This window comes from Aspergillus steynii (assembly GCF_002849105.1).
Source record: "Aspergillus steynii IBT 23096 chromosome Unknown P170scaffold_1, whole genome shotgun sequence".
In the NCBI taxonomy this organism is placed as follows: domain Eukaryota; kingdom Fungi; phylum Ascomycota; class Eurotiomycetes; order Eurotiales; family Aspergillaceae; genus Aspergillus; species Aspergillus steynii.
The window spans coordinates 1,756,022-1,776,638 of NW_020194398.1; the positions used below are offsets into that span (position 1 = coordinate 1,756,022).

The 20,617-nt window shown below is 53.1% G+C and overlaps 7 protein-coding genes across 7 annotated transcripts; 2 read left to right on the forward strand and 5 right to left on the reverse strand.

Annotated features, from left to right (window-relative positions):
* Window positions 1-136: 136 nt before the first annotated feature.
* On the reverse strand, window positions 137-1,690 carry P170DRAFT_452021 (NADP-dependent oxidoreductase). Its single transcript, XM_024851243.1, has 2 exons — window positions 569-1,690; window positions 137-498 (listed from the first exon to the last, which is right to left on the reverse strand). Exons 1-2 carry the CDS (start codon window positions 1,391-1,393, stop codon window positions 253-255), a joined length of 1,071 nt encoding a protein of 356 aa, XP_024709521.1. The 5' UTR covers window positions 1,394-1,690; the 3' UTR covers window positions 137-252.
* Window positions 1,691-2,469: 779 nt separating this feature from the next.
* P170DRAFT_373000 (uncharacterized protein) lies at window positions 2,470-7,054 on the forward strand. Its single transcript, XM_024845224.1, has 3 exons — window positions 2,470-2,578; window positions 4,071-6,124; window positions 6,176-7,054. Exons 1-3 carry the CDS (start codon window positions 2,503-2,505, stop codon window positions 6,740-6,742), a joined length of 2,697 nt encoding a protein of 898 aa, XP_024709522.1. The 5' UTR covers window positions 2,470-2,502; the 3' UTR covers window positions 6,743-7,054.
* P170DRAFT_431858 (ATP phosphoribosyltransferase) lies at window positions 6,996-8,949 on the reverse strand. The gene is made up of 5 exons (XM_024848135.1): window positions 8,722-8,949; window positions 8,586-8,620; window positions 7,968-8,486; window positions 7,754-7,891; window positions 6,996-7,654 (listed from the first exon to the last, which is right to left on the reverse strand). The coding sequence occupies exons 1-5, from the start codon at window positions 8,736-8,738 to the stop codon at window positions 7,419-7,421; spliced, it is 945 nt and encodes a 314-aa protein (XP_024709523.1). The 5' UTR covers window positions 8,739-8,949; the 3' UTR covers window positions 6,996-7,418.
* Window positions 8,950-9,257: 308 nt separating this feature from the next.
* P170DRAFT_397388 (40S ribosomal protein eS28) lies at window positions 9,258-9,880 on the forward strand (the record flags this gene model as incomplete). Its single annotated transcript, XM_024846172.1, has 3 exons — window positions 9,258-9,318; window positions 9,425-9,508; window positions 9,819-9,880. The coding sequence occupies 3 exons, from the start codon at window positions 9,258-9,260 to the stop codon at window positions 9,878-9,880; spliced, it is 207 nt and encodes a 68-aa protein (XP_024709524.1).
* Window positions 9,881-10,573: 693 nt separating this feature from the next.
* On the reverse strand, window positions 10,574-14,070 carry msh3 (mismatch repair protein MSH3; the record flags this gene model as incomplete). Its single annotated transcript, XM_024843443.1, has 3 exons — window positions 10,574-12,055; window positions 12,119-13,209; window positions 13,266-14,070. The coding sequence occupies 3 exons, from the start codon at window positions 14,068-14,070 to the stop codon at window positions 10,574-10,576; spliced, it is 3,378 nt and encodes a 1,125-aa protein (XP_024709525.1).
* Window positions 14,071-14,655: 585 nt separating this feature from the next.
* Window positions 14,656-16,452, reverse strand: P170DRAFT_397392 (uncharacterized protein; the record flags this gene model as incomplete). Its single annotated transcript, XM_024846173.1, has 1 exon — window positions 14,656-16,452. The coding sequence occupies one exon, from the start codon at window positions 16,450-16,452 to the stop codon at window positions 14,656-14,658; it is 1,797 nt and encodes a 598-aa protein (XP_024709526.1).
* A 526-nt stretch (window positions 16,453-16,978) lies between these two features.
* P170DRAFT_10921 (Rab geranylgeranyltransferase subunit beta BET2) lies at window positions 16,979-18,668 on the reverse strand. The gene is made up of 5 exons (XM_024842306.1): window positions 18,208-18,668; window positions 17,852-18,137; window positions 17,327-17,778; window positions 17,154-17,278; window positions 16,979-17,102 (listed from the first exon to the last, which is right to left on the reverse strand). Exons 1-5 carry the CDS (start codon window positions 18,304-18,306, stop codon window positions 17,060-17,062), a joined length of 1,005 nt encoding a protein of 334 aa, XP_024709527.1. The 5' UTR covers window positions 18,307-18,668; the 3' UTR covers window positions 16,979-17,059.
* Between the last annotated feature and the right edge of the window lie 1,949 nt (window positions 18,669-20,617).

The following is a 20,617-nucleotide window of genomic DNA, read 5'->3' on the forward strand; positions in this document are numbered from 1 at the left end:
CTTCATGAGGTCAACCAGATTCATTCTGCACTGTCATTATGAGATCTTGACAGTTGATTAGAGTGGGTCAATAAGCAGCTTGTCTTTACTACGTAGTAAATTGCAGGTTTCCTGTGCGGACGCGCCGATATCATCTGCCATATGGTATTTAAACCCCTGCAACCCATGTATTTATATATAAACAATCAATTGCGAATCAACAAGCACAACGAAAGCAATTCCAAGCCAGACATATCGTATCGGACCTGCCGTCTACAATTTCGCCTTGACTGCAATCGCCTCGCTCACCGGCGCCACCTCGACCATCATCTTGCCCGTGTTGATGCCCTCGTATAGATCCACAAGACTCTTTGGCGCCGACTCCAGTCCGCCGGGGACAATGTGCTCCTTGCGCTTGATCTTGCCCTGAGTCAACCACGTGGCAAGGTCCTTCAGTGCAGCCGGGTATTGCTTCGTGTAGTCCAAGACAATAAAGCCCTTCATCATCACACGTTGCGACTGTTTGCGGATCAACCATTAGCGGGCAACTCTTGCCAATAAAAAGCGGAAGAGTAGAGGTTAAACTTACAATGACTGTCATGAAGCTGGCCGGTCCTTGCGGCTTCGCCGCGTTATACTGACTGATCGCACCGCAGATGGCGAATCGAGCGTCTTTCGCCGCGCGAGCCAGACAGGCGTCGAGGATCTCGCCTCCGACATTGTCAAAGAACACGTCGATGTACTCGGGCGTCGCCTCCTTCAGCTGCTTCTTCCAGTCCGCGTCCTTGTAGTTGATAGCCGCATCGAAGCCCAGCTCCCTGCGGAGGAATTCACACTTGTCCGCACTGCCGGCCAGCCCGACCACTCGCTTCGCGCCCTGCACCCGCGCAATCTGCCCGGCCACCATGCCCGTCGCACCGGCGGCGCCCGAAATCACCACCGTCTCGCCCGCCTTGGGCTTCGCGACATCCATCATCCCGAAGTAGGCCGTCAGCCCGGTGATGCCGAGCACCGACATGGCGTCGGTGGGCTGGCACCCCGCCGGCACGGTGACTTTCTGCGCCTCCTTGGCCCCCAGCAGCGCGTACTCCTGCCAGCCCGAGTAGGCCACCACCCAGTCGCCGGCCTGGTATTTGGACTGCAGCCCGGCGCCGACGCGCAGCACCTGCGCGATGCTCTGCCCGCGCATGATCTGGCCGCGCTCGACGGGCGCAATGTACGACCGTTTGGCCGTCAGCCACTGGCGCATGGCCGGGTCGAGGGAGAGGTAGTGCACGCGCACCAGCACCTTGTCGTCGGGGACATTGTCGGGGATGGGGGTCGTGTTCAGCTTGAAGGTGCCGTTGTCGAGCGAAGGGTCAATCGCCGGCGAGGGCGTATTGGCGTAGATCAGTTGACGGTTGGCAGCGGGCATTGTGGCAACGATTTGAAAGAAAGAATAAACTAATTAGAATCCAATATGCTTGACTCCGGAAATCTCAGGCGCCTGAGGGTTGAATGGCCGATGGGAAGTCGGGGAGGCAGAAAAGGTGTCTCCTCTCCTTCTCTTTTGCCCCCGACGCCGATGAACCTCGGATGTTTCGCTGTTGCCGGCATTTCCTGATTTCTCATCGTTTTGGGCCTTGGCTCTCTCGCCTCTGCTTTCCCCATTAATGAGAAGGAGAGGTTTTTCTTGTTGAGTTCATTTACTCGGAGTAGCTTGCTATAGAAGTTTGCTGGTCTCAATCGGAGAAAAAAAATTTAAATCTAAAATTAAAAGAAAAAGAAAACAAGACAGGAGTCGAGCATAATTGCATAGCTGACTCAGACTGATTATGCAGAGCACGTGCGGGTATAATGTGATGACGTAATGGTGACTTATCGATAAGCAGCGGCATCACATGACGGGGAGAAGACAAGAAGCACAAATTGCGAATCGCGTCTTCTGGTCGTAAGAATGATGAAGCGGCAGTCAGATCAGACAAACCGACATGCTTCAACCCTGGGCCTGCAGGCTGAATTCCAATGGAATGCTGCCGATCGCCCCATGGCTGACGCCACCGGTTCATCGTCGACCCAGGTAGTTCTCGCCCTGACGTCATGGCATCGCCGATGATGTCTTGTGCCTGGCCGGTTTCTATATAAACATCCTCCCCGATCTCCAGCGGCGTCGGCATTGCTATTTGACCCTCCATTGATCCTAAAGCTTGATTTGTTTAGTTCAAAGTCAGTCTAAACCACTACACCACCATGAGCACTCAACCCCCCTACCACACCTCCACCTTCGGAGCTCCCAATCAGGACCCCAGCGCTTCCACCCCAATTGGAACGCAGGTTGGCGCTGCTCCCGCGACTGATCCGATGACCGGACCTGCGCCTGCTACTGCTGGTTCCCATCAGTCAAACATGGGGAACCAGCTGGATCCTCGCGTGGATAGTGCCCAGCACGCTCCCGGATCGACTTCCGCCGGCAACGCCCATCACACCCCGTACGACCAAGGATACAACCAAAGTGCCAACGCCGGTCCTCACCATTCCTCCACGATGAATAAGGTTGACCCGCGCGTGGACAGCGACCTGGACCACCGGGCCCAACATGCCCCCGGCACCACTGCCGCGGGTAATGTCCACCCTGGCACCGTGCAAGACAGTTCCTACGGCTACGGCGCCAACGACGGCCCTCATCGCTCATCGACGATGAACAAAGTTGACCCTCGCGTGGACGCCCAGACGGGAGACGCAACCACCAACACTTCCGGGTACGCGGGCGGAGCTGGATATGGCTCTACCGGAGCCGGCTCCGCACCGACGCAATCTCACGTAAACCCCGAGCAGGAGGCGCAGTATATCCCTCACGGGGAACAGCGCGAGGATGCCGCCCCCACGGGCTCGAGTGCGACCGGGTCCAAGTCCGCTCGAAAGGGTGAGCAGCTTGGCCACAATGTCAAGTCCATGTTCGCTGGAGTCCATGTAAGTTTGTTTACGCCACAGCATTTAGTACGCAACAGTGCTAACTTTGTTCTCACTAGGGAGCCGGAGAATCGCTCCGTGGCGGTCTCACTGCTGCCGTAGACAAGGCGTTCGGCCATGAAGAGGGAGCCACGAAAAACGCGGAGATTGCTAGCAAAGGCGAGCGGCAGATTCAGACGGGTCAATTTGGTCGCAATGCCCATTGAGTGGTTGAATTTAATCACGAGTGACGATGTTATGACGAGAACCATGTATTTTTATGAGAATTGATCCGGTGATCATGTGATCAGAATGAATCAAATTGACTGATCTTGAGGAAAGAGAGATTGAGTGATCATCTCCATGATAAGATGTAGTTGCTGGTCTAGAGTATCGTAGTTAAAGTTGACGTTGACGTTGTAGTTAAGAATCACGAGACTGGGCAACGGTGGCTGCCTGAGGTGTCGCTCCCCCATTTCTTCTGGCGATCGACGTTTTCCGTCCTTCAACCTTCCAGTCTTTCATCGAGGATCTGCCGTCACATCATTCATTCTTCTTCATTTCATCCTCCATCCGGTTATCCATTCGGGTATGCTGAGCTGTGGCCAATCTCCTCCTCACGGGCTTTCCCACCATGGATCTCCCAAGCGATCCAATACGCTGCTCCCAAACTCAAGATTTCCCCCCGAAGCTTGAGCCGGAGCTCCCGGAGGCTGTGCTGTGGAACCGGTTTTTTTTTTTCTTCTTTGGTTTCCACCGCCACCAGCGAACCACCACGAGCCATGAGGAATTCAAATTAATGAATCAATCAATGGCCCATCTATCGATCGATCCGTCTAGTGCGAACAAAAACGGACCCAACGGCTACGAATACGACTAGAGTCCTCCTGAGTGGGCTTTACATGTGACGACATACTAGTTCAAGCTTCCTCTTCCTCGCCCTTCTATTTTTATTTCCCTTTCTGATCCCTTCTTCTTATCGACTCTTCTGTTGGTAGCCTCTCTTTTTACCACTTGCCTCTTCGGATCTCATCTCCCCTCTCCTTCTTATCTCCATTATTTTATCGCATTACCCTGGTCCCTCCAATTGATTCCCTCCGAACTTTCCCTACATGGTGTAACCCGACCTCCAATCGTTCCCTTCCCACCCGTTGCTCCTAAAGTTATGGCTGTTCCGCCGGCACAGCTTGAACACCATGATCCGGTCAATTCTATTTTGGACCCCTCCCCGGCCCTCGCACAGCCGTTTCCGGCTGGGAACTCCAGTTCTGATAGCGAGGAGCTCGGGCAGCAAGGGCTGAATGCCGCCCGAGAAGATGAAGCCGACGAAGTCGTCGGTGTCAGTATGAGTCGCGCCCAGAGTCGTATGAAGGCGCGACTCACTCCTGCAGAGGAGAAAAACCGCATCATGGAACGCAATGGTGGTTATTTCGAGCCCATTTTGGATGCGAGTGACTCCGACGGCGTCTTCGCCGCCGAGATTACGGCAGAGCCGGAAGAGGTCGAGCCAGGAACCGGTAGATCGTCGGGCAACAACGACGGGCTCGCCCATGCACGGGCCTCGAATCACAATGGACTGCACCCGGATATGGCCAAGAACGCTGGTCAACGTTCCAGCTTTACTCGCTCGATCTTGAAGAATGGCTTGCCCCTGCGGCCGCGTGCCTGGTCCGGGGATAGTCTGGCTAATCGGAGTCTGAAGAAGTTCTTGCCGGACTTGGGGTCGCTGGCCAGACGGTCCTCGCTTTCATTTCGCTCGAACAACTCTCAGCGTCGGTGTCGAAGCCAAACTTTGAAGCCCTCGTCGTCTCGGCTGGCACTGGACCAGGAGGAACCCCCGCGCTCCGCATCGCCGCGGCGCAGATCTTTCACTAACCCTGACCCCAGCATGGAGGAACCGATCTCCGATCTGAACCCCCTGAGTGGACTGAAAAGAGCCAAGCACTCGTATTCTCGTCGACCCAGTGCCACGGTCTCGGGGGTTCCGCCCATCCTGCGCAGGTCGTCTTCGGACCAGTCCTTATATTTGAGGGCCTCGTCCACGGCGTCCTCCCTCGACCAGCGACCACAGTACGAGAATGTGCATTCGCAGGTCAACAGTCGGTTCAAAGCCATCAAGGACAGCCTGCAGGACTCGAGCAGTCGTCTTCTCAGCATGCCCAGTATTCATTTACAAGACCTGCGGAATGACTGGGGCTATAAGCCGTTCAATGACACGGCTCAACGCAAAGGCAACAACTACACCAATGAGCCGGCCTCCCCGCGTGAAGTTCCGGGAGAACCGGCGGCGGCGCAGACTAGAACCCGCCCGCCGCGCACCAACTCGAATACGTTGCATCCCATTTTGACCGAGGCCATGTCTGAACTCAAGGGGGACGTCGTTGTCATGGGCGGCTATCGCGGATCGATCCTGCGCTCCGCAAAACCACCCCAGCGCCAACTATGGGTACCGATGAAAGTCGGTCTCAATCTGCGCAAAGTAGATCTCGAGGTGGGGTTGAACCCGGAGGATGAGGAGCGGATGGAGGAAAGCATCATTCCTTCCGGCGTTCTTTCCCATATCGGGCCGGTTGACATCTGTCGACGGTTGCTGAAGCGCCTCCAGAAGTGCGATAATGCCATGAATGGAGACCTTCGTGTGTGGGACTATGGCTACGATTGGCGCCTTAGCCCGCATCTTCTCTCCCGGCGACTGATTAAATTCCTCGAGGGCCTGCCCTGCAACGCACCCGATGTGCCGCGAGAGAAACGAGGGGCGCATGTCATCGCCCACAGTCTCGGAGGCTTAATAACGCGCCACGCCGTTAATCAGCGACCGGAGCTTTTTGCAGGCGTGGTCTATGCCGGCACTCCACAGCACTGCGTGAATATTCTGGGCCCGCTTCGCAACGGAGATGACGTGCTGCTCAGTTCGCGTGTCCTCACGGCACAGGTCAATTTCACTTTCCGGACGAGCTTTGCACTGCTCCCCGAGGATGGTCATTGCTTCATTGACAAGCGCACCAAGGAAGAATACCGCGTGGACTTCTTCAACGCCCAGGCCTGGGACGAAAGTCGCCTCTCCCCTTGTATCAGCACTGCTCTGCCTCCTCTGACTGCCAAGGGCACCACCAATTTGATGGATAACATCCCGCGCCTCAGCAAACGCTTTTCCACCGTCCTCGGCAGCAAGGATAACCTCTCGTCCGACGAGTCCCCCACTGCATCGGCCGACTCGGTATCGTCGCGACGCAGTGGGGCCACGGAGAACGAGCTCACTCAGAGCCAGAACGGAACCCGCAACGCTACCACCCATAACCAGCCAGGTCTGGCATCCGAGGTGGCCGACAAGGCCTCCGCAATGGCCCCTAACATCGACGGCGTCGTGGGGCCAACCTCCCATCTGCGGGGCTCGTCCAACGTGAAGGCCACAACGGCTGTCACCCTCCCCCGCGCCGCCGCCTTCTCGTATCTCGAACGCACGCTTGCCGAGGTCCTTCGCTTCAAACAGGAACTCGCTTTCAGTCCCTCCCATCACTCTAGCAACCGCTACCCACCCTTCGCTGTCATCTATGGCAAGTCTGTCCCCACGGTCTACGGCGCGCGCGTCTGGTCGCGCGAGCAGATCAAGTGCCAGGACGCATACGATGATCTGGCCTTCGCGGCCGGTGACGGCGTCTGTCTTGCGTCGGCCGCCATGCTGCCTCCGGGATACCGCATCATCAAGGATGGCCTCGTGAAGAGTGACCGTGGCCATGTCGGTCTGATGGGAGACCTCGAGGGCGTCGGCCAATGCCTCCAGGCGTTGGTCCGTGGACGACGAGAAGGGGTGGGAATGGGGGATCCTCTCCCCTAGTATATTGACTCTCCGAATTGTTTCCTTCCTCTCTTCTCTTCTCTTCTCTTCTGTGTGTTTCTTTTTCTTTTTCTTTTTTTCTTTGAAACCCTTCACAAATACCCTCCCGGCTTTTCGAAAGCGATACCCTCTTCCCAACTCCTCTTTACGATGATGACAGCACGGTTCACGATGACGTTCATGGCCTCAACACACCTCCTTATATATATAGAAAAGTCGTCTTGCATGGGCCTTCGTATGTATGTCTGCGGGCTTTTGTATATTCTTCTGATTCCTGTACATAGTGATAAATCACAATATATAGAAATAAACATCAAGTCAAATCTTGCATTTGTATCGTAGCACAGACTGATTTTGAATATCGATTTCGTCGTGCGAATCTATCTTTTCTTTTGCCCCGCGGCCTCTAAATAGATAGTATCTGTTGGAAAATTAGGTAGGAAGGAACAACGTGAAGTAGGCTTCAAAAGGAAAAGAGGAAAGAAATTTTTGAACCAAGAAAAAAAAAAGAAATATATCGGAGTATACGAAAAACGACACATAAGAATGAAAAGCACGCCTTATGCCAACATCAAAAAGTCCAAACAGAGACAAAAAAGGACAATAAGAAAAAGAAAAGTTTATCAGAAGATAAGAAAACCCCGCCAAATAAGAAAAGAAAAGATCTTCACATATCTTAACCGGTTCTGGAGTTGGCAATGTTCAAGACCAGAATGTCGGACGCGCCGACCTTGGTCAGCTCGTCCATCACGGTGGCGATCTTCTTCTTCTCGACCATCGAGCTGACGGCCACCCAGTTCTCCTCCTCGAGGGCGGTCACGGTAGGAGCGCGCTTTCCGGGGGTGATGGAGGACGCAGTCGCAAGCTCGGAGCGAGGGATGTTGTACTGGCAAAGGACGTACTTCTGGGCGGCTGTGAGGGGGGTAAAAAAAGCAATGGTCAGTGGATTCGAGCGGGAAGGCACATATCGAATAATTCGTGGGAGGGAAAGAAAGGGGGGGGGAAGCATACTGATGACACCACGGATACGAGAAGTGATCAGATCCACAAGAGGGTTCTGCGTGTTCTTAGCCTTCACCAAGACGGAGGTGCTCTCGACGACGGTATCGATGGCCTTGAGGCCGGCGGCCTTCATGGTTTCGCCGGATTCTGTATGGTTAGAAGAAATGTCAGTTCAACTGGCCGCATGCAATAAGCCGTTTAGTCCTTCCGTGAAAGAACGCACCGACAAGATCCACAATTCCATCGGCCACACCCAAGGCGCAGGCAGCCTCGACACTGCCGCCCACGTATTTGACTTTGGTGCGGATGTCGTAGCCACCGTCGGCGCGCGCCAGCTTGCTGGCATCACCCTCACTCTCCAGGCCGGCGAAGAAGGCCTCCGTCAGAGCCGTGAAGCTGGTGACAACATTCCGGCCAACCAGTTGCTTGGCCTCCGAGACGTCGCCCTTTTCGGGAACCTGCACCTGCAGCTTGCAACCTCCGAATCCGAGGTCCAGAATCTCCTCCACCTGGGACGTCTCACCGAGTGCCAATTGCGCGTCGTGCTCGGCGATCTGATCGCGACCGGTGATACCCAGATCAACGCGACCCTCGCCGACGAAGGTGGGAATGTCGGCGGCGGGGAGGAAGATCAGAGCGATGGGGAGGTTCTTGACCAGGGCGATGTCGAGACGGGTTTCGCGACGGAACTGGATGTCGCAACCGGCCAAGAGGTCCAAAGTGGCTTGTTGCAACCGACCCTCTGTTTGGCAGATGATACCAGGTTAGCTACTTCTTCATTTTGCCTCGTTATGATGACGTTGTGCGAAAAAAACAGCGGTGAGTCATGGCGAGCACTTGCTTTTAGGGACGGCAAAAAGAAGTCTTCCTTCGAGGCTGCAGGCGCATTGTTAGCGAGGAGATCGAAATGAAACAAGAAGGGAGGAGGTGCCGAGTCCTTGAGGATATTTTGGGCCATATCAAGGCGATTGACTCACTGGTTGACGAGATCCATTTTCACTGACGATCAATGCGCGGGGTACTTCGGATAGGAGGAATTCGTGCCAAAGGGACGATAGGAGGCGGGAATTTGAAGGGAGGTTTCAAGAAGCCAAGAGACAGGTCAACGGCAACACGGAGAAGCTGAGATGGGCTCAATTGGAGGTGAGGGAAGGAAGAAGAGTCGCAGAGACTGACCGAGACGACGGAAATCACACCGAAATCGGGACGGCGGGGCAACGATGACCATGACGGGGCTGCCCGGTTTCGAAGGCAGCGAGGTATCCAGGCACTCAGGCAGTAAGGCAGTAAGGCATGACGTCTGACCGCCCGGCGTGGATGCCCGACGGCTCAGGTGTCGATTAGCCCTGAACCCTCGCGTAAAGTTTTGCCCAAAAGAGAAAGGCAAGCCCACACAAGCCGCAAATCCTCGATTCCATTTTCACGCCGGCCTCAACTTCCACCTCCGCCGCCCCCTTCGCCATCTTCACCTCCTTCCCGTCAACCCTCGCTGTCGTCAAGCCCTATCTTCAAGATGGATGCCAGCAAGCAGCCCGCTAAGCTCGTCAAGGTCACCCGTGTCCTCGGCCGTACCGGTACGTTTTTTTCGATTGGAGACTTTTCGGCGCATCGGAGCTTCCCCGTGTGTGTGTGTGTATAGATGGAGGGGACAAATGCTGACGATTATTTTTCCGCGTATAGGCTCCCGTGGTGGTGTCACCCAGGTCCGCGTCGAGTTCATGGACGATACCTCTCGCAGCATCATCCGTAACGTCAAGGGCCCAGGTATGCGATATCCGTTCTGCCATTGATCTTGAAATTTTGTTCCTGGTTGTGTCTGCCCGCCCGCGAACCGATCCTGTCCGGAAAAGAAGAGCTTCCACAAAAGAAAGACAAGAGGGAGAAAGAGTCTTGAAATTCAGAATCATTGAAAAGAGCCGGGAACATATGAATCAAGAAATGATGGATCTGGAATTCAACGCCACTCGGACTGGAACAGCTTTCTTCGCATGGAACTTCGTGGGCTGGGGGGAACCAACAAAGCAACGTTGATACAAAGGTGCTGAAGCTAACACGCTCTTGCCGCAACCCACAGTCAAGGTCGACGACATCCTCTGCCTGCTCGAGTCCGAACGTGAGGCCCGCCGCCTCCGCTAATCTCCTTTTCCCTCCGAGTTCTACTTCTCTTTTTCCCTCTCGAGGCTATGTACGTTTGCTTGCGTTGGAAATGATTTTGGGAGGAGGTCGGGAAGGCAAAAAAAATGATCATGGGCTGAGATGCGACATGCCGGTGGTGGACCCTCTTTTCGTTTCTTTTTGAACATTCTGTCTGCGTCGAAGTTCCAGAGAATAGAAAAAGAGAGAAAAGACCGATCCACCTGATAATGAAACAAGAAAAAAATTTGAAATTAACGGGTTCGAGTGATTTCACGCTGCCTTCAGACCATGTCGCAATCCTAGTCCGTGAGGAGGCGAGAAGTCACGGAGGTCACGGGCTTGCATGCGGGACTTCTGCCAACGGATTGCCTTTCCCACGTCTCTTTGGGTGCTTGGAGCGGAATCACGGAGTCGGATTGGAATTATCGAACAAAATAAATGATATCCTGGATCTCTACGTCCTTTCTCCGGTCCCAACCCAGTGTCTTGTCTTGCGCCCACACCCCGGGCAGCGGGAGACGCCCTTCGTGAGAATCTACGTGTAGCCGGTTCTCTTGATTTGTCGTAGACATGGTTATCCCCGAAATCGAGATTGGATCTATTTACACTGAACTACCGACTACTATTGTACAGGATTGCCCGAGGCTCAAACAACAAATCGACCACGATAGACCCGGAAATTGTTACAGCCAGCTATAATTGCTCCGCGCTGCTGATCAACCGCGCAAGCAATGCGTCGTCCCCGGCGGATGAATCGTCTGTGACATTTCCCACCGCCGTCACCAGGCCCGCAAGTCTGCGGCGTCGGATTTTAGCCTCCAACTCGGCACTCTTCTCCTTCGCAACGTCAAGCAAAGGCCTTGGCAAATTCGCCAATCGCGCAACGTTGAGTCCGTAACTACGATGGGCCACTCCCTCTCCAACCTCGTAGAGGAAGGTGATATCTTCGTCCTTCCCAGATCCCGATTCCGTAAAGCGCATGTGCACATTTCGGAGCTCCTGGTTGCGGAACGAGTGCACTACCGAGGCAAGGTGTTGGTAATGCGTGATGAAGAGGGTGAGACTGCGAAGAGACCGAACCACGTAATCGAGAACCGCCTGCGCGATTGCAACGCCGTCATGCGTGGATGTGCCACGGCCCAGCTCGTCCAAGATGACCAATGACCGCGGTGTCGCTTGCTTAAGGATGTCTGCTGTTTCAGAAAGCTCCACCATGAACGTAGATTCGCCTGCCAGCATGTTATCAAATGCTCCCATCCGGGTAAAGACAGCATCCAGCATGCCAAGCTTAGCGGACTGAGCAGGAACATAGGACCCGATTTGTCCCATGATGGCAATCAACGCTATTTGTCGGACGTAGCTGGATTTACCACCCATATTTGGACCTGTCACAAGGAGAGCACGGGTTTCATCGCTGTCCAAATCAATGTCATTTGGAACGTAGCTGTCCAGCAGCAGCTGTTCGACCATAGGATGACGACCTTGGTCAACATGGATGCATGTGTGGTCCGTATATTCAGGCTTGACGTAGCCAGGCTGGTTCGCGATGATCGAAAGCGAGATTAGACAGTCAAGAACCGCGAGAGATTGCACACAGTCCCGGAAAGACTGGTAGTTTGCCGAGATGTCGCTTAGAAGCGCCATGTACGCTTGATCACAAGCTGCAGCCAACGCTTCCTTGTGCTGGTCTCGAAGACGCAAGAGCTGAATAACCTCAGGCGTGTGGAATCTTGAGACCTTCTTGGTACCGCTTATCTTCACCCAGGACGCAGGCACGCGTTTGATTGCAGGTGAACTGTTTTCAACCTCGATCAAGTATTCGATGCCAGCGACAGTAGCGTAACGCGCCTCTTTCCTCTTGAGAGCTTCCGCAGCGACGGAGAGATGCTCCTGCAAGTCGTGCTCGACGCTGCCGATTCCAAGTTTGTGCTCACTTATTTCCTCCGTCTCTTCTGATTCCCTGAAAAACGCATATTTGTCGTCACTTTTCGCAGCGTGTAGATTGATTTTATCAAGGAAGAACACAACTTCCTTCAAAATGGTGGGAAGAGACGCGACTGCCTCGCTAACAACGGTTGATGAAAACCCAGTGTCCGCTGGGGACGTGAAATCAGCAAACTCCTGGGCAATCATCTGCAATGTCCGTAAGACAGTAAGAAGTTCCGGGCGTGTACACTGGATTCAATTGTTAGCTTGCGTTTTGATAGAAAGGTTTCCATTGAAAGGAGTCGAATGTACCTTTCCATAATAGATTCGTATCAGGCTTTTCTCTAAATCACTCTTCACTCGTCCCAGTAAGCCTTTGATACGCTCTACCATAGCAATCCTTTCTGGGTTTTTCAATTCTTCGACGGCATTGATCCTTTCTTCAAGCCTCAATTTATCTAGAAGCGGACGTCCCACCCACTTCCGAAGCAGCCTCTGCCCAAAACGAGTCTGTGTCCGGTCCAGTGTCCAGAAAAGACTGCCCTTGGCAGATTGATCGGTTTGGTTCTGGTATATCTCGAGGCTGACCAAAGTGTTGCCATTAAGAAGCATGTGTGACCGAGACGAAAAGTGTTGGAAATACTTTGTCAGCTGGAAAACATGCTCCAGGCCGTATTCTGTCAGATGCTCGATCATTGCGGAGAGACAAACCGTTACTTGCTCGGGTAGGTTCAACACCTTCTGGAGCAAAATGCTCGACACCTCATCGTCCGCGGCATCATTCGCCTTCATTTTCCCTGCATAGAAGCTGGAAACATGGCTGTGACATTCTGCCGCCGCTGTTTTTGATTTTGGCGCTCTCTCAACACGGATGTTGTCACCAAATATATTTGTCCTGCCGCCAGAAAGATGTTGCACAAGCTTTTCAGTTGCCTTGGACAGTTCCCCTAGAATGAGCACTTCGCAGGGCGAGATGTGGAGCAGCCGGGTCTCAATTTCACTCCGCATAAATCCATCTTCGAAGTCATCGTATATAATATCACCCGTTGCCGGCTGAACGGCCACGATGCCTACATGCACCTTTTCGTCGTTTCCCCAACCTTTCGCATTGCTCTCTGTGATGCAAAGCATATACCCAGTTGCTAATGAAGCACCACTCGCTTGTGTGGGTCCTTCCAATCCCTCGGCATCGTCAATGTAGGTTGCTTTTGTGTATAAGTTGGTGAGCTTGCGGCCGAAGGGGGCGTTGCGGTTATCGCCGGCGGCCTTCAGAGCAGCTGTTTCGACTTGCCGAACTACCCCAACTTTGTGTCCAGCAGAAACAAGTCGTTTCACATGAACATGAAGTCTATGTACCGGTATACTGGCGGACGCAAATCGATCCAGATGAGCCTCCGAGGGGTCTAGGGTAGTATCAGCATCATTTTCTCAAATCGAAAAAGGGGATCTCCATGCTTACGTTCATCATATCTGAACTTCCCCGGAATGCAAACAATGTTCAGCTCCTTCGCAGCTACCCTCGCGTCCTCGCCAAAAAATCGAAACTTATAGCCCACTTCGACGACTAGAATCGTATCCATGTGCTTGTGCTTGATCTGGATGACTTGCTTTTCCATTGGGGTCAACTTGCTTCCGCCTTTCTTTGCCGTGGCCTTTCCCTTAGCCGGGGGCGCTGGCGCAGGTTCCTCGTCTTCATCGCCATCCCCAGCCTCGTCTGCCACAAGAGACGTCTCATTGACAGTATGTCTGCCAATCCCGATGAGACACTCAGGTCCACCCAGCTTCTGAACAAACTGCTTATGCAGCTTCTCTCTTTCTTTCCGCCGCTCTCTCTCCTCCTCGTCTGATCTCTGTATTTCCTCCTTCTCTGGGACCGCAACCGGCGAGCTTGTAAATCGAAAAAGCTCGGTTCGTTGGCTGCTGTTCAACAATGGCGTTCTGTCCGTCTGGGGTGGGGCAGTTTCAGCAGGGGTGTTGGTCTCGTCTTCTAAATGGGCTCCGTTTCTTTTGGTGCGCTTTGCTACAGGCGTCACAATATCTTCGTCTTCTTCATCGATGGCGTGGGCTTTATTCTGATGCTGCTCCTTCTCCTGGGAACTGGCCTCCGCGACACCATTGGTCGACCTTCGCTGGTCGCCGACGCCATTGTGGGGGGCCTTCTCGGCTGCCTGTGGTCTTTTCGTAAAAAAGCTTGCGATGGATGGTTGCTTGCGCTTAAGGCTCGGAGATGAATCCGATGGCGATTGGGATGATTGTGTGGGCATATTTCCTGCTCTAAAAAGTTAAGTGCCGGTCCTTTGGCTTCGGAGTTCGGACAGTTGCGATAGGGAAAGCGAGAAACCAAGTGGCGATGAGACGCTTAGCCCTTGCCAATAGGGATGAGAGGTATCATGAACAACTGGATAGTCCTCACGCAGTCAGCGACATTGAAGTATTTGCACACAGGGCCGGGTGCTCACAAAATTCCAGGATAGGTCAACTACAACCCCGGCTGGGCCTTGCGGAGCTTGACGCGTGAGGACGCGCTAAGCGTGTTTCGGGTCTATTAAGCAGCTTATCTAATCCGCCGGCTAATGGCCGAAGTATGGCTACGATGCTGTCAGGGCCAACAACCTACATCTCCAGGTATCAAGCAGTTTATAATGTTAATTAAAATAACTACGGAGCTTAATACCTAGGTTAAGGGTCAATAAAATCAGAGTTTCATCCTGTGGGTCTGTCACATCAATATAGGGTGAACAGTATCCACGATGTACAAAGACAGTGCCGATATATAAATGCGCCATAGTGCATGCAAATTCATGGTGGCCATTGGAAGAAAGCCCAAGCCAAGGCACCGAGGGTGAAGGCTAACAAGAGCTTCCATCCAAATATAAACGCTCAAAATCATCTTCGTCGACATCGGATACTGTTGCTTCGGGAGAAGTTGACTGTGTTACAGATTGGGAGATAAAGCTTTGATCAGCCTCAGTGGTGTACATGGTTTCCTCAAGGGGAAGCCTTGAGAACGAGGCAGCCAGGGGATTGTATGAAAGCCCCGAATTGCTGTCCTGATTCTCGAAAGGACCGATCCCGATACACGGTGCGTCACCGAAGAAGTATTGTGGTGGATATCCTGTACCACTCTCCACCGGTCGTTTCATGCCAGGCGATGCCCAGCCCACAAGAGGGTCAATCCGGCCGTGAACATTGAGGAGCGGCTCGATATTCTCCTTCCCCAACCCAAAAGGAGCCGAGCCTCCGACTGAGCTCGAAGTATATGGTCCATTGTGCATTTGATAAAAAGGCCCGTTAACCATAGAGTTTGACTTGAGCAAGGGTGATTCCGAAGAGAGCAGTCCATCCCCGTAAGGATGGTCAATCGATCCTGGTCTGCATTGGCTAGGTCGATCACGGAAAACATTGAATTCGTTGCGAAATCTAGGCTTTTGCTGATTGAAAGATAGAACAAAATCTTCATTGTCATCTTCATGCGAGCGACTGTTACCGAACCGAGCTTGCAGTTGAAGAGGACTGTGCGGGCAATACAAGCCGCGCGGATCCAAGTCCCCTAGACTTCCCAGTACGGGTTTGGTTGGTCGTTTACTGCGTTTTCGGTCCTGTACCCGATAAACGTTAGGGTCGGCTTGGGAGAGGATCCGTTTGGGACGATTTGCCCGTCGTCTTGGGATCGGGGTCTCTCCTTTCAGAGGGCTGCTGTCTTCGACATTGCCTGAGATGACGCGTTGCTTCCGCAATGCCCCAGTGGGAGAGAAGATCAGCTCCGTGGGCTCGACACACATAGAGGTTTTCTCCATCATTCTCAGGATGCTCTCATCTTTCTTCTGGTTACGTTTGCGTCTCATTTGCTCCGTTGCTGAATCAAAAATGTCCATTCCCGGCCACAGGACTCCTTTCAACCTAGCAATTTCCTCTGCCCTCTCCTTGTCTGCCTCAATCTCATTGTCATCGATGAACGGATCGGAGTTCGGATACTTGTCTAAAGCCTGCGTGACCGTGTTCGCCATGAGCTCTAAAGTTCGAGTCCAATTGGGCGTGCTCTGGAAGGAGGAAGACGTTCCTTCTTCAGTGTCTAGCCCGTGTTCTTGTTTCCATTGACCGAATATCGAATGCAGCGACCCCCTGGGCGTATCGGTATCCAGCGAAGGATACAAATCTTCGCCGTAAGCTGAATTATCAGCATATGAGGACGCCACCGAAGGAATATAGCCCATGGACCCCGGGGTAGACCCATCGCCAACATCTGGCTCTACCTTCAGGCAGGGATCGGCCAGTCGCGGGTCTAGATAATCCGGAAGGGCATTGCGAACCGAAGGACTAACACTTGAGGAACTGACTTTGCAACCGCTGTCCCGTCTCGTGGCATAGGTCTGCTTACGGGTTGTCGTCTTTCCCTGAGGTTTCTTTTTCTGGATATCCTTGGATGACATCCGGTCGGACAATAGCTTCGCCAGATTGTTGGATTTGTACCATCGATCATATTCCTCGAGTAAGGTCACGGCCTGCGATTCCTGGTGACTGCGGACTTGAAGTTTGAAGTAATGAGATAGGTGGGCCTTTGACGAAATATGAGTCAGTAAATGAGATACATCGCTGAACCTTGGGCGTTTGGGGCAGATGTTGCAGAGGAGCGCCGCTGCATCCATTGTGGCCGACCCCGACGAAAAATGGAAGGATTAATGATGACCGATCCTCAAGGGAAGTAACAGGGTAGAGCAGCAAGCGGATAATTGCACGAAAGAACGAACAACCCCCCTGCAGTGAAGGACGCGAGACAAAGATAGAAGGTAAAGACCTCCCCAATCTGACAAGTGAAGTGCCTCACAACCTGCCCCGGACATATCACTGCTACCAGGGCAAGTGGGAGGGGAGGACCGGAGAACGAAACACATGCCCAGCTCTGGGGAGCAAGTGGTCAAGTGCAGAAGGAGCTGCCCGCCAGCTGGGCTGAGGTAGGCACGAGACGGGCCGGAAATCCCGTGCTGCGGAGATAGAGAGTAACAAAACAAAAGCATTTCATTTCGGGTTTCTATGGACAGTAACTCATACGGATCACTGGTTCATGTGCCATTGCGTCTTAACAACCGATTAACAGGTCATTGTGAAGTGATGAAGCGGAAATAAGTCGCAATGCCAATCGCTCTTCTCCTGCCTTGTATCCCATAATCCACGGAGGTAAGAAAAACGGGTTATTAGATTGCAGGAGGTAGTGAAATGACTACGAAGGAAGGACAGATCAGGTCACATATCATGTTACCTCGTCAAATATCGGGTTGTTATTGCTTTGGGCATACAACTGGGTAGCCGTTAGAATTGCGCCGGATGTGGAAACCAAGAGAGTACTTACTAGATTGGGTCTATTTCGTTGACACCATCGTATTTCAGGAGACTCAGACCGGCAATGGCAAAGTGAGTGTGGAAGACATCAACCATGTGGCCTGGCCGATCTGAAAGTCCGCCAGCCTCCGGATCCTAGCTCGAGTCAATGGAGATCAATGAATACCATCGCAATAAACGAACCTGACAACGCAAGATGAAAGAAGCAAGCTTCGCACCGTCAAGCCAGTGAAGCCTGTCGATCATGGCCAAGCTGGCTCCAACCCACCAGCTATAACATGCGTCTTCTAATTTCTCGGGGCGTCCATTGAGACCGCCCTTGTCCACCTGGCGTTCGCTTAACCAGCCGCCCAAGCGATCCTTGTTCACCAGATCAAGTCTGCCGGCTATTGCCAAAGCTCCTACGCAGGTGAAGATCTGGCCGGCGTGGGATTCAGCGCCCGGACGAATGCCGTAGCCTCCGTCCAGATTCTCACATTTTTGGACATAAGCGACAGATTTAGGGACGTCGACCATATCAAGGAGACCCATGAGGGACAACGCATTGAACGCGCCGTACAGGAAGCGAGTGTCTTGTTCACCCCACTCGTCACCCATGAATGCACCGGTGCCCTTGTCCTGGAGTCCTGCGATGACTGTAATTGTTTAGCGCGCTTTGCCCGGGGGAAAAGAGGAAGGGTCGGAATAAACAGAATAGTCAAGTCATACAAGAGCCAACTTTCTGTCTGCCCCCCAGACCACGAGTTTCCAATTCGTCCAACGCATCCATTAGTACGAGTATTTGCACGGCCGAGACGGTGTAGAGCATGTGGGCATCGTGGCCCGGCGCGGCTCCGAAGCCACCGTTCTCGCGCTGGCATGATAGCACGAAGTTGACGGTGTCTTCCCGAGGGAGGCCTTCGGGACAGCCGAGAAGGTGCAGGGCCGTCAAGCCCCAGTACACCCCATTCAAGCGAAGATGCTCGGTGAGCCAGTATTCTAGCTCATCCCGCCTCTAGCATCACCTGTCAACCATCTTCCCTGTCATGAAGAGAAAAGACCCGGTTTGGATCAAAATGACGCACGCTGTCCAAGTTCTTAATGTAATCCACATGTTTCGTGACGCACAACTTCTGGTCGGGTGCGCTGCCAACAGCCCTACCGGGACCCGAGACCAAGGACATTTCGGTTCCCAGGTCAATTTAATGTGTTTACTAGATGAGGGTGCTGCCGATTTCGTGGGGGTAGAGGGGGTTAGTGCCTGGAATGAACCACTGCCAGTGCTCGGTCTGCAAGCCTCAAGGGATTGCGTCCGGCCGAGCGCAGGATGCTGGGATTCCAGCGCCCGCTTCCCTTGGAGAGAAAACCAAAAAGGACCTAGGTCAGCTTTGGAGGCAGGGTAGCAAGGACGGTGATGCAGGATCGGGAGAGGAAAAGCGAGAAATCCGGAACACCAGCGCTGCAGGATGACTATCTAGTGAAGTCAGATTCTGCAGGCCTCGCTCTCTGGGCAGGCGAGGAGGCAGGGGGAGCAGAATAAATCAAGCCATGAAATAATTTGTGCCGAGCCTCGGAGGGCTGGGAGGGCACGTGACCTACGCGCCACCGGAGGCGGGGCGAATGTTTCAGCGTTTGGGGCAGGATCGCCCGTCGGCGGTGAGAACCCCTGAGAGCGTCGTCATTTTGCCAGTGCAGGTTGTCTGACCGTTTGGCTCCACTTCCTCCGTACGTGTCGCGGCGGCCTTAGGCACCCCCGGTCCGGAGTACGAATACGGAGTAGTGACCAGGTAGTATACGGAATGAACACTACCTTAGAACATCAATACGGAGTATCTCCTACGATGTGTTGTGTAGGTAGGTACCTTGTTCTCTCGCGGATCTAGACTACCAAGTCCAGAGGATGCAGCCGCCGACCGGGGTCGACTCTCCGACTGATTGGTCTTGTCTTTAGTATATGATGGCTGTATGCGCTGGACAAATAAAGCGCCTCTGGTACCTGATTATGAGTTACCCCTCTTTAACACATTGATTTGATTTTATTTATTTTACCGTATTCACCTTTTTATGCGTAGAATGGAAAGAAAAATGGTCTTACCGAACCAAAGGAAGATTGATTCCCTGGAAGAGCAGAAACATGCTCCACTCCCCTCTTCAATTCTCGGACCTCGTTACGGTTGCTGGATGGTTGGCGGGGCACAGTAATAAATAGCACCTCGTTCTCCGGCTCATCTTACTTTTTTTATCAACCCCACCGGGTTGTATCAAATGCCAATCACGATCCATGGTTCCATGCCTTTCTGATGAAGCTCCTAATGAATCAGACAATTCCTGGAATCTTCTCTGTGCTTCTTTGTTGCGAAGACGCAGCCAGTCTTTTCCTGTCGCCCGGGAGTTTTTTTCTTCATGAGCCATTAGCCGCAAACATCGTCCCCTGAGTAGTGACTAGAATCTATTGGAATGCTCTGACCTCTCTCTCGTCAGGGACGGGAATCCGATTCGCCCGTGGAATGGACCTGGTGCCCCATCCAGCGACAAATGGTTGGCCAATCCATCGTCGCAATCGCAGCGTCGGAGCCGGGGCGTACATCATCCCGCCCAAGGCACCAACTGCCAGACCCGATCGTGCTGGCCAGTCAACTGCGCGCCCTTTCGGCGGTTCAATGGGTCCTCCCGATCTTTCGGTGTATATCCTTGTACACAGGCACTGCAGGGTGCGATAGGGAAACAGAAAAACAAACACCTGGCGACTGCAGTCCGTTCGAAGAAGACAAAGAGCAAGAGCGAGAAGAGCGTGTTAGGGCTGACTCTGGCGGTCGTTACGCCGGAGGCAGTGAAGGGGTCGTTCGCTGGCTATCTGCCGCCGCCCGCCCAATTTCTTTACTTGATTCCTATTACTATTCTCTATTCTCCAGGATTGATCGGTTTATGTGGGTTGACCCAACGTCATCCTCCTCTCACAAGCCACCGACTCGCATTTGAATTCTTTGGCCGGCGTTGCTCCCCTCCTCCCCCTTTTTTGCAGTCATGGAGTAATTCCCTCCCGGTTGGAGAATTCTACGATCAACAAGATACGCAGCACACGATCAATAATAATAATAATAATAATAATAAAAACAACAATAATAAATTATCAAACTGGTCTTCAGGGCCCAATAGCCGCTCCTCGACGCCTCGCCATTTACAAATCCCAGACAAGCGCCAGCCCGTCTGTGCACCAAGCCGATAGACTTTCCATACTTCCATAGTCCTCAAAGCCACGCCGTAACCTTTCTGGAGCCTTGCACAACGCCATCTCCACCGTCGGTTCGCCCCTTAAAAAAAAGACGGGGGCTTCTTAGCCTGACACACAGCCGTGCTTGCATAACGCTGTCAACGAAGGTTGTCGTCGCTGCGACACTCGAGTCTGAGCGCTTTTGGAAACCGTGCGGTCATCACTCTCTCATTTACTCACTCACTCTCCCTCTCCCTCTCTCCCTCTCTCGCTCGTGTCTCGTT

Coding starts and splice junctions, on each gene's coding strand:
- P170DRAFT_431858 (XM_024848135.1), bottom strand. Junction 7,892..7,967: donor TGGAATTGTGGATCTTGTCG/GTGCGTTCTTTC, acceptor CTAACCATACAG/AATCCGGCGAAACCATGAAG. Junction 7,655..7,753: donor TCGTATCCGTGGTGTCATCA/GTATGCTTCCCC, acceptor CCCCCCTCACAG/CCGCCCAGAAGTACGTCCTT.
- P170DRAFT_452021 (XM_024851243.1), bottom strand. CDS start 1,393: ATGCCCGCTGCCAACCGTCAACTGATCTACGCCAATACGCCCTCGCCG. Junction 499..568: donor CCAGCTTCATGACAGTCATT/GTAAGTTTAACC, acceptor ATCCGCAAACAG/TCGCAACGTGTGATGATGAA.
- P170DRAFT_10921 (XM_024842306.1), bottom strand. CDS start 18,306: ATGTCCTTGGTCTCGGGTCCCGGTAGGGCTGTTGGCAGCGCACCCGAC. Junction 17,779..17,851: donor CAGACAGAAAGTTGGCTCTT/GTATGACTTGAC, acceptor AAACAATTACAG/TCATCGCAGGACTCCAGGAC. Junction 17,103..17,153: donor AACGAAATAGACCCAATCTA/GTAAGTACTCTC, acceptor ACGGCTACCCAG/TTGTATGCCCAAAGCAATAA.
- P170DRAFT_373000 (XM_024845224.1), top strand. CDS start 2,503: ATGAATAAGGTTGACCCGCGCGTGGACAGCGACCTGGACCACCGGGCC. Junction 2,579..4,070: donor CCCCGGCACCACTGCCGCGG/GTAATGTCCACC, acceptor TTGCTCCTAAAG/TTATGGCTGTTCCGCCGGCA. Junction 6,125..6,175: donor CCACTGCATCGGCCGACTCG/GTATCGTCGCGA, acceptor ACTCAGAGCCAG/AACGGAACCCGCAACGCTAC.